We start from the raw sequence: 18668 nt of genomic DNA, 5'->3' as shown, positions 1-18668 counted from the left end.
GAGGCCACAGGAGATCAGCAGGAGAACGGGAGGCCAGAGGAGAACAGCAGGAGAACGGGAGGCCGCAGGAGAACAGCAGGAGAACGAGAGGCCGCAGGACAACAGCAGGAGAACAGGAGGCCGCAGGAGAACAGCAGGAGAACAGGAGGCCACAGGAGAACAGCAGAACAGGAGGCCGCAGGAGAACAGCAGGAGAACGGGAGGCCGCAGGAGAACAGCAAGAGAACAGGAGGCCACAGAAGAACAGCAGAACAGGAGGCCGCAGGAGAACAGCAGGAGAACAGGAGGCCACAGGAGAACAGCAGGAGAACGGGAGGCTGCCGAGCAGGGGACGCCGCCGGTGATGGGGTAAGTGCTACCGACACAGGGGGAATATACTGTTCTTCGCCCCCTGCAAAAAAAATGACACCGGCCGCCACTGGTGGCTACCCTATAACAGGTAGTGCCTGCTCAAGGACCTTAATGGCAGGATCATCATTTACCCCTTGTCTACCAACAAACATTTATAAACGTCTTGTTATACAAGGTGTTGAAGTAAGCCCAGAGCTGCTACTGCAGCCATGAGCTTGATATTGACTTTTAGCTCCAGCATAAGACTTTCATTTAAAAGTGATCCGGGTGGCTCTACAGCCGCTTGATCTCTTGTAAAGCGATAGTAAATTCTATGTAATAAAGAAAAGAAATGAGTCCCCTCGGCTGGTTTAAGTCATAATGTACTAGTATGCAGTGCACTAGTAGATTATGACAGACTTACCTACACTTGGAGCCTGCCAGCGCCCCTCTTGTGACGTCATCGACCCAGCACGCTCCAGGCTGGTGACGTCACGAGGGGGCGTGGTCATCCAATGACATAGAGTGACTCCTCCCCTTAGATATTTATTAAATGTCAGACGGAGGAGCAGGTAGTCCGCAGGAAGCAATCGACGAGCCCACAGGGTTTTTTCTATTTTCGGGTTCGGCGGTGCGGCTGGCAGCGTGAGATGGATTTACAGGAGACATTGTTTTTTTTAAAAAGGGAATTGTCAAAAACTTGTTTACCGTCTTTCTTCAATTTATACACATTTTTGTTAAATGGGTAAGGGTAAAACTCATTCACATAGGGGGCTTCCAGATTCCAATAAGCCCACCGCCCGCAAACCCCCACAACCACAGCCCAGGGTTGTGGGGAAGAGACCCCAACATCATTGGTGACAGAGCCCCCCTGCCCCAAAGCACCTCCCACATGTTGAGGGCATGTGGCCTGGGATGGCTCGGGGGGGGGGGAGGTGCTCGCTCGTCCCCCCCCCTTTCCTGACCTGCATGCTCAGATAAGGGTCTGGTGTGGATTTGGGGGGGGGGGGGGGGCGCCACACTGTTTTTTTTTCCTGAATGTTACATTGCTGGCATTGTTTTCTTTGAATTTCAGCAGTCAGTGGGGAAGCCCGCTGACACCTGAGGACTCATTGGTTGTTAAGGACGCGGGGGTCGGCTTCCCAGCCTTAACAACCAGTTATTCTTCACACAGAATTAGAATTGGTTGATCATTTTTCGACCGATCCGAATTCTAATCGTTCTGAAAATTTGGAATTCGTTAGAAAATTAATAAAACAATATGAAATTTAACAAAAACAAAAATAAACCAATTCCGAAACTACACTGAATGAATTTCGAAATGAAACAAAATTAGTAACATAACGAATATATCTGAAACTAAACAAATGTTTCCGTTCTCACATCCTGGCTGTATGTGTTGGTAGGCCGGGCTCGCCCTCTAGTGTATCCTGTTTCTCCAAGACTTCCCTCAGTTCTCTGTGTCTCCTCCGTGACCAATGCCACTGCTTAACCCCAGCTGCTAAAAGAAAATCATCATGGCTGGCCAGTCTGTTCTCCAGTGGGAATGGACACCTGCAGTGCCAGGACAAGGTCATCCAAAGCCCAGGGCAAAGATTCCAAATTGCACCCCCCCCACACCCCTCCGCTCATGATGTGCAAGCTTATGGGATCTTATGGGATCCTACACCCAGCAGCCACTTGGTTGTTAATATCATTGCTGCTGTTACTACTCCTGTCAGCCTTGCAATAGAAGAAAGGAGCCCTCAATAAACCATTGCGCCCAGGGCAGCTGCTCCTCCTGCCCACCCCTTGTCCTGACCCTGGACACCTTGCCTGTGATAGCTGAGAAGAGAAGAGAAGCTTTCTCTATGTTGACTCCAGACTCCAGACTGCCACAGCTCTACAGCCATGTTCAAAGCAGACGGTAAGGCCCCTTTCACACGGGCGGATAGAATTCAGCTTTTAGCTGAAGATAGATGAAGTTACCGACCGCACCTAAACTCACACAATACTTTCCTGTGGCCCCATTCACACACTGCGTTTAGTAATAAGAATGATATCATTAGCAGTAATCAGCATGGATTCATGAAGAATCGTTCTTGCCAAACCAATCTATTAACCTTCTATGAGGAGGTGAGTTGCCATCTAGATAAAGGAAGGCCCGTAGACGTGGTGTATCTGGATTTTGGAAAAGCATTTGACACAGTTCAATTTTGTACTTTGAAGCTGACGGAGGAGAGAGGGCTGCAGATAAACAGGTACAACGTATGTAGGAGGATTTGTTTAATTTCTGTGTATCACCTGAGGCCAGTCACTTCACCGGGTATACAGAATGGTTTACAATCACTTTAACAGTGCTTAAACCACATGTGAAAGCAATCAGCAGATCCAGGGGTAAAGGCAGCTGAAGTTATAGCCAAATCTTGAACACTTGGCCACTCCCATTACTATCTTCCCAGCCTTCTTATTGGTCAGTGAAGTCCCCCATCACATTACAGACCAATGGGCTGATTCTCTGCCTTCCAAATTCGGAGGGGGGGGGGGGGAGGGTGATAGGGATGGTGAGTTTCACCTGGGGGAGGAGGACTGAAGTGAGCAGGTCTATGTACAGTGGAAGTTTGGTTAACGAGTAACGCGGTTAACGAGCGTTTTGAAAGACGAGAAACTTTTTCTTTAAAAATCCTGACTCGGTTTTGTCTCACAAAATGAGCAGAATTCAAGCTAATGTGGTGTGCAGTACCACATTTGGCCAGAGGTGCGGGGGGCACTGGTGACACTTGGAGCGGTTCGGAGCTGTTCGGAAATACTCAGAATCAATCGGAAACACTCGGAAACACTCGGAAATACTCTGTTCCCGAGTGTTTCCGAGTTCAGCCGAGCTGTCCCCGAGTATTTCTGAGGCTCTCCGGCGCCCCCCCACCTCTGGCCACATGCGGTATTGCATACAATAGAAGTCAATGTCGAATAAATTATCTTTGTTTCCATTGACTTCTATGGGGAAACTCGCTTTGATATACGAGTGCTTTGGATTACAAGCATTCTCCTGGAACGGATTATCGGATTATGCTCGTAATTCGAGGTTCCACTGTACTCTGTACATCTCTGTATTATATGGTGCTATATAAATACCAGTCGTTATTATTGTGTCTTTGTATCCGCACAGTATTTATAACCAAGCTATACAATCTGGCACAATGTACCAAACATCTCCTCCTTCCGCCAGCATCTACCAACTGTACCAAGACACCCCCTATAATACACCCCTAACTTTTGGGGGTTTTCCACCCCATTTCCAGCACTGATCTCTTCCCCCCCCCCCCCCCCCCACTTGATTGCTAACATGAATGTTTGTCTTCTATTCCTTCTTTTTTGTTCCAGTTTCTGTTTTATTTCCCTCTTGAAATATCATGCATGGGTTATTTTTCCTCTCCAGACTTCTTGTGCTTTAGGCGGTTATATTTCCAATTGTGTAATTTTTTTATTTTTTTTTGCCTCTTATATTGTAGTTTTATTGTCATGTGCTGCCATCTAATGGTCAAACCACAGCACTGCGCTCCCATTTCAGATCAGCACATCACAATATTCACACCTAGAATTCCATATATAAATGTTCTGTCTGCAACCATAAGATAATCTCTGTTTTAACGGAACGGACTTTATTTTCTTCTGTTTTGGTGACATTTATATGTTGTTGGTTCATTGCCTGAATGCGTCGGCGCTCCTGAGGGTGAGCCCAGGTAATACTCGCATATTGGGGAACTAGAATAGTTACAGAGCTCATTTGGTTTTAAAAAGACACAAATCCATCCAGTTCAGCCAACAAAAAAACACACAAATAAAAAAGCTTCATATATAAAATATCAAATACCCACAGCTGATCCAGAGGAAGGCAAAAAAAAAAAACCTCCAATAAAGTATGATCCAATCTGCTCCAGCGGGGGAAAAATGTTCCTTCCTGATCCCCCGAGAGGCATCGGATTTTCCCCGGATCAACTTTACCTATAAATGTCAGTATCCAGGCCTTTCTTAAAACAATCTACTGAGCTGTCCAGAACCACCTCTGGAGGGAGTCTATTCCACATTTTCACAGCTCTTACTGTGAAGAAACCTTTCTGTATTTGGAGATGAACCACTTGCTTACTGGGCACTTATACCCCCCTTCCTGCCCAGGCCAATTTTGAGCTGTCGCACTTTAAATAACAATTGCCTGGTTATGCAACACTGTACCCAAAATGACATTTTTATCACACAAATAGAGGTTTTTTTGGTGGTATTTAATCACCACTGAGGTTTTTTTATTTTTTTGCTAAAGAAACAAAAAAAGACTGAGAATTAAAAAAAAAATTAAAATAAACTATTCATAGATTGATAAAATTTTTTTGCAAACAACAGGTCATTTTTATCCTTCACTGATGTGCACTAATGAGGCGGCACTGATGAGGCGGCACTGATGGGCACTGATGAGGTGGCACTGATGGGCACTGATGAGGCGGCACTGATGTGCACTGATGAGGCGGCACTGATGAGGAGGCACTGATGGGCACTGATGAGGCGGCACTGATGGGCACTGATGAGGCGGCACTGAAGGGCACTGATGAGGCGGCACTGATGGGCACTGATGAGGCGGCACTGATGGGCACTGATGGGCACTGATGAGGCGGCACTGATGGGCACTGATGAGGTGGCACTGATGGGCACTGATGAGGCGGCACTGATAGGCTGCACTGATGGACACTGATGAGGCTGCACTGATGGGCACTGATGAGGCGGCACTGATGAGGCGGCACTGATAGGCACTGATGGGCACTGATGAGGCGGCACTGATGGGGCCCTTCAAAGAGAGGGTCACACACCAGGATGGTTCCGTATTTGGATCTCTTTTCCTCTAGATGTTAAGAGGCCCCCTTGTCCTCTGCAATGACCTTAAAGTGAATAACTCAACACCAAGTTCACTATATTCCTGTCCACAACCATCAGCACCCAGTACATATATTTCCTCTTCTAACCATTCTTGTCCTCTACCATCAGAACCCCAGACAGAGCAAAGTCTACCTCAGTGCTCTCCAAACTGCAGCCCTTTGCTTGTTTTTATCCAGCCCTTGGGGCACTATTCCTCCTACTAACACCAACAATGGGGCACTATTCCTCCCACTAATACCAACGATGGGGCACTATTCCTCCCACTAATACCAATGTTGGGGCTCTATTCCTTCCATTAATAACAATGATGGGGCACTACTCCTCCCACTGACACCAACAATGGGACACTATTCCTCCCATTAATACCAATGATGGAGCACTATTCCTTCCATTAATAACAATGATGGGGCACTATTCCTCCCACTGACACCAACAATGGGACACTATTCCTCCCATTAATACCAATGATGGGGCACTATTCCCCCCGCTGACACCAATGATGGGACACTATTCCTCCCACTGACACCAACAATGGGACACTATTCCTCCCATTAATACCAATGATGGGGCACTATTCCCCCCGCTGACACCAATGATGGGACACTATTCCTCCCACTGATACCAATGATGGGGCACTATTCCTCCCACTGACACCAATTATGGGATACTATTCCTCCCACTGACACAACCGATGGGGCACTATTCCTCCCACTGACACCAATGATGGGGCACTATTCCTCCCAATGACACAACTGATGGGGCAATATGCATCCCACAGACACCAATGATGGGGCACTATTCCTCCCACTGACACCAATTATGGGATACTATTCCTCCCACTGACACCAATGATGGGGCACTATGCATCCCACTGACACCAATGATGGGGCACTATTCCTCCCACTGACACAACCGATGGGGCACTATTCCTCCCACTGACACCAATGATGGGGCACTATTCCTCCCAATGACACAACTGATGGGGCAATATGCATCCCACAGACACCAATGATGGGGCACTATTCCTCCCACTGATACCAATGATGGGGCACTATTACTCTCACTGATACCAATGATCGGGCATTGTTACCAACAGCAAGACATTTTTTACTCTTATGCTGCATACACACGACCGGTTTTGCCATCGGAATAAACTCCGAAGGTTTCTCAGACAGAACCCCGACGGAATTCCATTCAAGCGGTCTTGCCTCCACACAGTCAAACCAAAGTCTGACCGTCCAGAACGCGGTGACATACAACACGTACAACGGAACTATAAAAAGGGAAGTTCAATAGCCAGTAGCCAATAGCTTCCGTCTCATATTTGCTTCAGAGCATGCGTCGTTTTTGGTCCGTCGGAACAGCATACAGACGATCGGTTTTCCCGATAGGAACTGGTTCCGTTGGAAATATTTAGAACTTGTTCCATTTCTAGGTCCGATAGAATTTTCAAAAAAAAAAGTCCAATGAGGCCTACACACGATCGGTATAGACGATGAAAAGCTTCCGTCTGACTTTTTCTGTCGGACATTCCGCTCGTGTGTACGCGGCTTTACTGGCCACAGTCTGAAGGATAATAAACTGGCCCTTTGTATAGAAAGTTTGGAGACCCCCGGTCTACCTCTTCTTCTCACTATTTCTGCCGGTGCCTTCAGTACCAATGACAGTAAATAAGAAGCTTCATCATCTTCCTGCTATCATTGCCGTGTCCAGTGAATACTCTTCCTGACGATTGGCATCAGAATCACGCACAGGAATCTTATGATAGAGCTTCTTACTATTCCTGTCAGGTGTCATCAGTACCATGTACAGAGCATAGGACACTCATCTCTACTATTCCCGTCCAGTGCCATGGACCGTGTAAGACGCCTCTTATTACCATTCCCGCTCAAGGCTCTTCTTAATATGTCTGTCCTAATCTTTATGTAATGTATATCTGAGATCTTCACCTCTAATACAGACATATTTGAAAGATACAAGGACTGCAGAATATGTACGGCACATACAGGGGGTAGACCAATCTTCATTTCACCATGACGGGGATGGCCCCTTCCTGTTCCAACATAAATGTGCACCAGTGCACAAAGCAAGGTCCATAAAGACATGGATGAGCGAGTCTGGAGTGGAGGAACTTGACTGGCCTGCACAGAGTCCTGACCTCAACCCGATAGAACACCTTTGGGATGAATTAGTGTGAAGAAAGGCCTTCTCGACCAACATCAGCGCACAATTGGGTTTCAGGAAGAAAGTTCAAACACTCCCATAGACACACTCCTAAACATTGTGGACAGCCTTCCCAGAAGAGTTGAAGCTGTTATAGCTGCAAAGGGCGGAGCCAACTCAATATTGAACCCTATGGACTAAGACTGGGATGCCATTAACGTTTATGTGTGTGTAAAGGCAGGTGTCCCATTACTTTAGGCAATATAGTGTATTTTACAGTGTAGGTGAATCAATAGACAAACCTTGAATTATTATTATTTGTCATTCAGCTGCCCCAATGACGTCACATATGACGAAACGCATAGTGCGGAGCTAGGATGCGTATGACGAAATGCGCAGGGCGGTGCTAGGACGCGGGTCATACAAGTTGCTTTAATATACACAGTGGTGGGGGGTCTGCACTGAAGTGATGAAGTGACCTGCCCTGCTTTTGCAGCAAGCAGAAATTCTAAGGACTGTTTTTTTATATCACTTCGTTCATTTATTCATTCATTTCACCAAGATTGGAGTGGTGGGCGTCAAACTCAATTTCATCCTGGGCAGCATCAGCATTATGGTTGCCCTCAAAGGGCTGGTTGTACCTGTAAGGCTAGATGTCCAGAGCTTCCCCCCCCCCCCCGTTACATCAGATGTCAGGAGGCCCCCCCCATAAGAAGTCAAGAGTCCCCCAACCTCCCCTGCATCACACTGCACCCCCCTACCTTGTGGTGCTGCCAGGAAGAAGGTGGTGGTGGAGTTGGGAAGCAGAAAGGGCAGCATCTGGAGGAGGACCAGAGGAGGGCTAGAGTCATCAACCAGAGTCTGCTGAATGCTGAGACCTGGGGAGGCAGAGGGAGGGGGGTGCTGTGGCTGCATAGAGAGGCACAGGACCTGGCAAAGGAGTCTTGTCCTCCTCTCAGCTGCCAACTGCGGAGATGGGGGAGGGGGAGCAGAGATGAGCCTGTCTGCAGCTGCACGGAGAAGCACAGGATCTGGTGGAGGAGCTCTGTCCTCCTCTTTTCTGCTGACTGCTGAGAAGGGTAGGGGCAGAGAAGAGACAAGCCATGGCTGCACGGAGAAGCACAAGATCTGGCAGATGAATTCTGTCCTTCTCTCTTCTGCTGACTGCTGAGACAAGGGAAGGGGCAGGGGCGGAGACTAGCCTTGCCACAGCTGCACAGAGAAACACAGGATCTGTCAGAGGAGTTCTGTCCTCCTCTCTGCTACTGACTGCTGAGACAAGATGGGGGCGGAGATTAAGAGGGTGCCGCAGCTGCAGGAGAGGTGCTAGGGACACATGGGCCGTGTGTTTGACACGTGTCAGATTAATCATTATGTGGTTAGAGCTGTATATTACACACCCATTCAGAACCAAACCTACGCGTTTCGAGGGTTAGGGGCTCTTTATAAGGGCTTTATTATAAATACTTTTGGTTTTAAAACTTGGAAATGTAAATGCTGTTGGGTGGCTAAGAGTAAGCTAGTGCTCCAAACGCTAGGTGTACACCAAAAACACATTTTTTGGGATACATAGAAGCTCATCAAGTTGGGGAGAGGAGGTGCACCATCTATCTATTCCAGTGTGCTCAGGTTATGTTTTCCTTTATCTGGTATATCGGGACTCATGCTGTGGCTGGGTCATGATAATAACAGCTTTTAGAAACATGTTCTAGTCTACTGCACCTGACTGAATCCATGCTGGATGACCTTTATCACATCTTCTAACGTTAATCTCATATTTCTCCTATAATGATACCCCAGATCTATCCAAGCCTATCTTCTGGGCAGGCAATAAAACCAGCAATCCAAGGGAAATTCATCCAATTGACTTCTCAATGTAAACATGAAGGTGTAGTTGATATGTAAAGCTTCTTCCACCATGATAAAGAGTAAATCCCACCACAAATTGGTTGGTCCTTTTAGGTTTGCACCACCTAGTTTATTAACAGAACAAACTTAGACCTCCAGAGTCCAGCACTAAACTGGAAGATACCTTTGTTTGATGGACTCTTTATTATGATGATGAGAACCCTTATCTTATTACATCCATCAATAAAGAACCCCTTAACCAAAAAAAAACACCCTTGATCTCCATATGTTTTCTGTTCCACCCACACCTCCGTCACATACAGCAACAGTTTTTTTTCTCCCCTTTGGAATAAAAGTTTTACATAAATCAATAAAAGTGTACCATTGTAAGCACCCCTGTCAGTGGTAAATGGCTTGTCTTAAAGGGTTTGTTCACTTTTACCGAAAAAAAAAACGCCAATGCAGTTAGGGGACATCTATAGATAAAAACAAACTGTACATCTTTGAACAAAGTTGAATAATGCCCTTTCTATAGGTGAAGGTGATTTACATACCTTATAAAGAAAGGTTGAAAAACTCCCAGAGATGGCATCATCCCATCCTGCCTTGTTGATACGACATTGCTAAGACACTTCCAGACAATTCAAAGCCTCTTGCAGTAGCTCTTGAGCTACCCCCTACCAATTCAAACCCCCTGGCCAGAGCTATTGAGCTCCTGCTGGGTGCCACTTGAGGGAAGCCTTGCTGTGCAGTGAGCTGCCTCACCAGAGTTATTAAGCTCTTGTTGGGTGGCCATAGAGGGAAGCCTTGCTGTGTGGGACATACCTCGCCAGAGCTATTGAGCTCCTGTTGGGTGGCCATAGAGGGAAGCCTTGCTGTGTGGGACCTACCTCGCCAGAGTTATTGAGCTCCTGTTGGGTGGCCATAAAGGGAAGCCTTGCTGTGTGGGACATACCTCGCCAGAGCTATTGAGCTCCTGTTGGGTGGCCATAAAGGGAAGCCTTGCTGTGTGGGACCTACCTCGCCAGAGCTATTGGGCTCCTGTTGGGTGGCCATAGAGGGAAGCCTTGCTGTGTTGGACCTACCTCTCCAGAGCTATTGAGCACCTGTTGGGTGGCCATAGAGGGAAGCCTTGCTGTGTGGGACCTACCTCGCCAGAGCTATTGAGCTCCTGTTGGGTGGCCATAGAGGGAAGCCTTCCTGTGTGGGACATACCTCGCCAGAGCTATTGAGCTCCTGTTGGGTGGCCATAGAGGGAAGCCTTGCTGTGTGGGACCTACCTCGCCAGAGCTATTGAGCTCCTGTTGGGTGGCCATAAAGGGAAGCCTTGCTGTGTGGGACCTACCTCGCCAGAGCTATTGGGCTCCCGTTGGGTGGCCATAGAGGGAAGCCTTGCTGTGTTGGACCTACCTCGCCAGAGCTATTGAGCTCCTGTTGGGTGGCAATAGAGGGAAGCCTTCCTGTGTGGGACATACCTCGCCAGAGCTATTGAGCTCCTGTTGGGTGGCCATAGAGGGAAGCCTTGCTGTGTGGGACCTACCTCGCCAGAGCTATTGAGCTCCTGTTGGGTGGCCATAAAGGGAAGCCTTGCTGTGTGGGACCTACCTCGCCAGAGCTATTGGGCTCCCGTTGGGTGGTCATAGAGGGAAGCCTTGCTGTGTTGGACCTACCTCGCCAGAGCTATTGAGCACCTGTTGGGTGGCCGTTGAGGGAAGCCTTGCCATGCAGGAGCCACCTTACCAGACCTATTGAGCTCCTATTGGGTACCCGTTGAGGGAAGCCTTGCTGTGCAGAAGCCGCCTCGCCAGACCTATTGAGCTCCGATAGGGTGGCTGTAGAGGGAAGCCTTGCTGTGAAGGAGCTGCCTTGCCAGAGTTATTGAGCTCCTATTGGGTGGCCATAGAGGGAAGCCTTGCTATGTGGGACCTACCTCACCAGAGCTATTGAGCTCCTGTTGGGTGGCCCTAGAGGGAAGCCTTAATGTGTGGGACCTACCACGCCACAGCTATTGAGCTCCTGTTGGGTGGCTGTAGAGGGAAGCCTTGCTGTGTGGACCTACCTTGCCAAAGCTATTGAGCACCTGTTGGGTGGCTGTAGAGGGAAGCCTTGCTGTGTGGGACCTACCTCACTAGAGCTATTGAGCACCTGTTGGGTGGCCGTTGAGGGAAGCCTTCCTGTGCAGTGAGCTGCCTCGCCAGAGCTATTGCGCTCATATTGCGTGGCCGTAGAGGAAAGCCTTGCCGTGTGGGACCTACCTTGCCAGAGCTATTGAGCTCCTGTTGGGTGCCTGTAGAGGGAAGCCTTGTTGTGCAGTGAGCTGCCTCGCCAGAGATATTGAGCTCTTGTTGGGTGCCTGTAGAGGGAAGCCTTGTTGTGCAGTGAGCTGCCTCGCCAGAGATATTGAGCTCCTGTTGGGTGACCATTGAGGGAAGCCTTGCTGTGTGGGACCTACCTTGCCAAAGCTATTGAGTACCTGTTGGGTGGCTGTAGAGGGAAGCTTTGCTGTGCAAGAGCCGCCTTGCCAGAGCTATTGAGCTCCTGCTGGGTACCCGTTGAAGGAAGCCGTGCCATGCAGGAGCCACCTTACCAAACCTATTGAGCTCCTGTTGGATACCCATTGAAGGAAGCCCTCCTGTGCGAGAGCCTCCTCGTCTTGCTGTGTGGGACCCACCTTGCTAGAGTTATTGAGCTACTGTTGGGTGGCCGTTGAAGGAAGCCTTCCTGTGTGGGAGCTGCCTCGTGGAAACTGGCCACTTGTACAAGTCTAAATGTTCCCAGAACCTCTTGGAGTATCCTGTTCTGCTGGAAATGCTACTGACAAACTGCACCACATATGTAATTTTTAATCTTGCCCAGAGTTCCACTTTAATTTTAGGTCAGACCATTATTCACAGCCCCCCCCCCCCCCCCCAACTTTCTCTCCCAGCCGTCCTATCAGGAGGGTGTATATACAGCAGAGACCCTGTACGGGGAGGGCATTGGGAAGAGAGATTTCTGCTGGGATGGAGGCTCATTTATATTTATACTTTGGCAGCACGTAGGCAGACTTTTTGCAGGCTTGCATTTTTTTATTTTTTTACCAACATATACTTATCCTTTATAGAACTAGAATACCGTGAAGATGCTCTTATGAGTTGCCGTAGCATTTGACTTTCACAAGTTTCCAGAAAGCTACAAGAGCAATAAATTGTCTATACACCAGCTGACATGACATATCAATTAGACAAATGCACACGGGAACCGCGGGTCAGTCTAAAATGAAGGAGCGCCATCTGTTCAATAACGTCGCTATCAAACTTCTAAACTCTCTCCATTAACTCCTGTCTGGAGGAAGGAAGAGATTGGTAACGGATCGGGAAACGGTCGAATTCCACACTGAAGAATGAAAAATTCAGTTTTCAAGCTCTTTTCTCAGTTCCGATCTATAAAAATAATGTTTTCTGATTGTGCAGTTGTTGCTGTTTGCCTGGGCCAGGTGGGGGGAGGGGGGGGGGCACTCTGCTATGTGAAGAATGGGGCACCCCACCAATGTTCATAAAGTCCAGAACAGTTTTTAATTAAATAATTGGTCTCAGTGCTCCAATCAGTAACACTTACCCTCCCTGAGCAATACTGCTGATTGGATCACAGGAAAGGGGGTGGGTCAGACCACTGCGCTCTCCAATTAAAAATGTAAAAAAAAAAGAGCCAACACGTTTTGGGGATTCAGATGCACTTCCTTCATCAGGGCTTATATATTGTGTGGGCTCAAAACAATCTGGACTCTGATACTAATAATACTGGTATATGTAGAATTGGATGATATCAATAGTTTCAATAAAAAAATCATTCTAAACTATGACCACTGGGGCGGCGCCCTACTGATTTTTGCACAATTGGACTTCTCTCTCCTTTTTTTTTGCTGGGGGTGATCTGGTACATGTGACTTAAGCAAGTCAGCTTAAAGAGGAACTTCACCTGAGTTCTGCAAAGTGCTGCAGCTGTCCGACTTTTAACCACCTTAAGGCGGAGCTCCACCCAAAGGGGGAAGCTACCCTTGGAAAGAAGAAATAGCTGCACATCCAGAACTTCCGATTGCCTTTTATTTGGTATCACAAAGATTACACCAAAGACACCAAACTGTGGTCACATAGACGCGTTTCACACATACATCTTGTGCTTAATCATGATTAAGCACAAGATGTATGTGTAAAACGCGTCTACGTGACCACGGTTTGGTGTCTTTGGTGTAATCTTTGTGAAACAAAATAAAAGGCAATCGGAAGTTCTGGATGTGCAGCCATTTCTTTCTTCTTTCCAAGTTTCCCACGGAGGCGGGCCGTGGCTAGCACTCTGCAAGATACTCCAATCAGCTTCATCTTTATACACCTGGAGCAGCGATTCTATTTCTTGGGAAGCTACCTTTGTCTGCCCCCCCCCTGGTACCACATTTGGCACCTTGTGGGGGGGGGGAGGGGCGGAGCGGGTACTTGGTTTTGACAGGTACCCGCTCCCACTTTCTGCCAAGTTTGCCGGAAGTTTGGCCCTTGCCGCAGCCTGCCCAATAAGAAAAAGCAGCGCAATTCGCGCATGCGCAGTAGGAAACCAGCTGCTGGATTTGCTCACCCAAGATGGCGACACCAGCACCTGAGATCTTCAAGAATCGGCTTGGGTGAGGACACCTCAGACTCTCTGGACAGGTAAGTACCCGATTAGTAAAAGTCAGCAGATACTGGGGGATATTGGGGGAAAAAATACACTTATTTGAATTTTATTGCACAAAAGCACAATATAATACCCAATTGTTTGGTAAAATTTAAAAGATGATGTTTTATGCCAAGTAAATAGATACCAAACATGTCACACTTTAAAATTGTGCATGCCCGGCGACAAACGATGTAAATTTCATATCCATTTATCATTTATCCATAGGCAATGATTTATTTATTGTTATTGATACACTGTTGCTTTAATTTTTTTTTTAATCGCCGCATAGTATGCACTGCAGACTAGTACATTATGACAGACTTACCTGGACACGGAGCGTTCCGGTGCAGCGTTTATCGCTGTAGTTCTTCCAGGGGATCGATGCTGATTTTTCTGAGCTCTGCATCTTGAACAGGAGACTCACTGCAGCTGCTATGCCTGTCCCTCCCCTCCTTCTGCTCAAGCACAGAAGCCTTTGTATTAGGTGAGCACATTCAAAAAATACAAAGGCTTCTGTGAATGGGCAGCAGAGGGGAGGGGTGGGCACAGCAGCTCTAGGCTTAACTCTGTTATTTATATCTGACAGCTTTATAGTACTCCCGGAAGACAGGTATCTCTGTAGTTCCAGGAAAGTGACGCCGATCCTTCTGAGCTCTGCATCTTGACAAGTAGAGTAGCTGCAGCTGCTATGCACGTCCCTCCCCTCCTCCTGCCCAAGCACAGAAGCCTTTGTATTAGGTGAGCGCATTCACAAAATACAAAGGCTTCTGTGAATGGGCAGCAGAGGGGAGGGGTGGGCACAGCAGCTCTAGGCTTAACTCTGTTATTTATATCTGACAGCTTTATAGTACTCCCGGAAGACAGGTATCGCTGTAGTTCCAGGAGAGTGACGCCGATCCTTCTGAGCTCTGCATCTTGACAAGTAGAGTAGCTGCAGCTGCTATGCACGTCCCTCCCCTCCTCCTGCCCAAGCACAGAAGCCTTTGTATTAGGTGAGCGCATTCACAAAATACAAAGGCTTCTGTGAATGGAACAGCAGAGGGAAGGGGGCGGGCATAGCTGCTCTGTGTGCATCTCTCCTCTCAGATCTCCGGTGTGTCTTTCCACCAGAGCAATAAATCAGTCAAATGTAAATAATAGAGATAATCCCAGGAGATGTCATGCACCTCCATGGACTTAAAGTGATTGTAAAGGCAGAAAGAGCATTCTATGCACTAAGATAAAAAGCCTTCTGTGTGCAGCAGCCCCCCTCAGCCCTCCTAACACTTACCTGAGGCCCCTCTCTGTCCAGTGATGTCCACGAGTGTCTCAGCCATCTGAGATTCTCCCTCCTGATTGGCTGCCACTGCTGTCAATTAAAGTCAGCTAGCCAATCAGGGGAGAGAAGGGCGGCGCCGGGGTGAGGCGGAGCTCCGTGCCTGAATGGACGCACGGAGCTGTGACTCGGCTGGGGTGCCCCCATAGCAAGCTGCTTGCTGTGGGTCACTGAACAGGAGGGAGGGGCCAGGAGCAGAAGAGGGACCTGAGAAGAGGAGGATCTGGGCAGTTCTGTGCAAATCCATTACACAGAGCAGGTAAGTATAACATGTTTATTATTTTATAGGAAAAAAAAAAAAATGAGACTTTACAATCACTTTAACTCATAGTGTGGCTTTAATTTTACAAAGTGGCTGAATTCCTGAAATTCAGCTTTAAATGCATTTTTTAAATGCAAGCAGCGTACACGTTCCTGAATTGGACCTAGTATCAACCTCTTGTGCCCCCTGTACAACAGAGCTTTAACTGGAAGGGGGTGAAGCAGCTGAAAGAGCCAATTTTCCTCATGCTGATAGGAGTAGAGAGCAGAGTGTAGGAAGTGTAGGAGAGATGAGCTCATCAGTCTGCCGCTTCTCCTCTTACTGTTCTGTCAGAGGCTGGGGGTGGGACAAGACCTGTAAGTGTTAGACCCCTTTCACACTGGGGCGTTTTTCAGGCGCTTTAGCGTTAAAAAAAGGGCCTGCAAAGCGCCTGAAAGAAGCCTCATCTGCAATCCCAATGTGAAAGCCCGAGTGCTTTCACACTGAGACCCCTTTCACACTGGGGCGTTTTAGCGTTAAAAAAAGCGCCTGTAAAGCGCTTGAAAGAAGCCTCATCTGCAATCCCAATGTGAAAGCCCAAGTGCTTTCACACTGGGGCGCTGCGCTGGCAGGGCATCAAAAAAGTCCTGCAAGCAGCTTCTTTGCAGCGCTTTCGTGTTTTTGCCACCGGGCTGGGTGCGCTGATGGCCCGAGCCCTTTCACACTGCCAGCGCCCGAAAAACGCCCCAGTGTGAAAGGGGTCCAAAGCAGTGCTTTACCAGCGTTTTTCAGATGCTGGCAGTGTGAAAGGGCTCGGGCTTTCACATTGGGATTGCAGATGAGGCTTCTTTTTTTTTTTTTTTTTTTCTTTTTTTAACGCTAAAGCGCCTGAAAAACGCCCCAGTGAGAAAAGGGTCTTAAGCAGCGCTTTACCAGCGTTTTTTGGGCACTGGCAGTGTGAAAGACCTCAGGCTTTCACATTGGGATTGCAGATGAGGCTTCTTTCAGGCGCTTTACATGCGCTTTTTTAAACGCGAAAAGCGCCTGAAAAACACCTGAAAAACGCCCCAGTGTGAAAGGGGTCTTACGTAACCGCCCTATAGAAAACGCAGGTCTCATGTCCTGCCAGAAGGGGATGTGCTGTGTGGCAGAGCTGTGAAAAATCTCAGAACTGGATAGACAGAAGTACAAAAACAGCCCTGATAGATGTCTGCTATCTGTGTGTTTAGTCATTTGTCTGGATACACATATAAAACAAAGTCCACTTACCGTCCCCCAGAGTAACTTTCTTCTTGGACTGAACGAGCTCTTGGGCCGACTCATGGCCATCAAGCTGATGTTCTGAACGTAAACTAAAGTTAAAGAACAATGTCCCGCCTTCCACTTGCTGCACCTGATTGGACAAAAAGAAAGGTCAGGAAAAGGCAGGTTACTACGATATATACACTAAAGCCTATCGCTGGTCTCTGGAGAGCAAATCACCAATCAGTCACCAATCAGTATTTCTAATCTCCGCTATGGAAGTGTTATAAATGCGGAGAATTAACCTTCAGAAAATATTTTCTGACTGTAGTGTATGATCCTTGTCAGGATGGAGGGGTCACTGCTGCCTGATCTTCTGCCTGACACCTAAAGAGGTTCTTCATCCTGGCCTGATCTATCCATTATAATTAGAGAAAAGTAAAAAAATGACCTCCAACTGGTGAGGTTGTAGTGACCGAGATGGGTGAAACTACACAACTTTTCCTAATATGCAGGTGGAGGAAAAAAGCCTCGTCTCCACGCAGAGTAAAGAAGGTCGCTCTTGATGCTAAGGGGATCCCAATCTTGGATCCTTTAGAGCACATATGTCAAATATTTGGGCGGCAATTCCGGACCACCAGGCCTTGTCATGTGCCCTTTGCACCCAGTATTGCAGCTGAAACGTCATTGAACTCAATTCCACCACCTCCGGCTCTCACTTTCCTCTCCCTGAGGTCACTTGCAAGCACAGAAGCCTTCTAAACTCTGCACTCTGTACACAGCTCACTCCTGAACTCTGTACCCTGTACATAATGCACTCCTGAGCTCTGCACTCTGTACACAGCGCACCCTTGAACTCTGCTCTCTGTACGTGGCGCACTCGTAAACTCTGCACTCTATGCATAAAGCACACCTGAACTCTGTGTGTAGCTGTCAGGGCTGGGCTCAGCCCTTCCTTCTCTGAGCTGGCTGCTCAGCTGTCGGCTAATTGCCAGCTCCTAACCCTCCACAGTGACTCACCTGTTGATGATATCCTGCTCGTCAGACCTGCTTACTTAAGCCTTCCAGTCCAGATGATCTCTGCCTTCCCCTTGGTCACATCTCTAGAGACATGTTCAAGGTGAAGGCAGAGATCATCTGGACTGGACGGCTTACGTAAGCAGGTCCGACGAGCAGGACCTGCTTACTTAAAGACTTGTTCCTGTTAAAGACTTGCTTGGCTGACATTCCTTCTGGCTCCCTGACGTTTTGGCTTGTCTGACTATTCGTTGCCGTTCATGAACTCTGGCTATGTTTTGACTACGTTTACTCTGTTTACCTTTGTATTATTATTATTAAACAAGTGTGATTTAACTGTACTTCTGTCTCAGTCTGATTCATTGTTTCTGACAGTAGCGTATTCCTGAACTCTGCACTCTGTACATAATGCACCCCTAAACTCTGCGCTCTGTACGTAGCGCACTCCTGATCTCTGCACTCTATACACAGTGCATACCTGAACTCTGTACACAGCGCAAACCTGAACTCTGCACTATGGACATAGCGTATTCCTGAACTCTGCACTCTGTACACAGGGCACTCCTAAACTCTGCACCCTGGATGTAGCGTAATCCTGAACTCTGCACTTGTATATAGCACACTCCTGAACTTTGCACTCTGTACACAGCGCACTCCTGAACTCTGCACTCTGTACACAGCGCACTCCTGAACTCTGCACTCTGGACGTAGCATAATCCTGAACTCTGCACTCTGTAGGTAGCGCACTCCTGAACTCTGCACTCTGTACATAATGCACTCCTGAACTCTGCACATAATGCACTTCTGAACTCTGCACTGTGTACACAGCGCACTCCTGAACTCTGCACTCTGTACATAATGCACTTCTGAACTCTGCACTGTGTACACAGCGCACTCCTGAACTCTGCACTCTGTACATTATGC

The 18668-nt window shown here is 47.9% G+C and overlaps 1 protein-coding gene across 1 annotated transcript in view; it reads right to left on the bottom strand.

Annotated features, from left to right (window-relative positions):
- NPHP4 (nephrocystin 4) overlaps positions 1-18668 on the bottom strand; it is a 354636-nt gene that overhangs the window by 186070 nt on the left and 149898 nt on the right. Inside the window, exon 11 of the mRNA XM_073603693.1 lies at positions 16755-16878. Within this exon, the coding sequence (XP_073459794.1) occupies positions 16755-16878 (124 nt within the window). The remainder of the gene's footprint in view (positions 1-16754; positions 16879-18668) is intronic.

Source organism: Aquarana catesbeiana, linkage group LG10, assembly GCF_042186555.1.
Source record: "Aquarana catesbeiana isolate 2022-GZ linkage group LG10, ASM4218655v1, whole genome shotgun sequence".
Lineage (NCBI taxonomy): Eukaryota > Metazoa > Chordata > Amphibia > Anura > Ranidae > Aquarana > Aquarana catesbeiana.
Note: the sequence above shows the minus strand (reverse complement) of the source record. Positions and strands in the feature narration are given on the sequence as shown.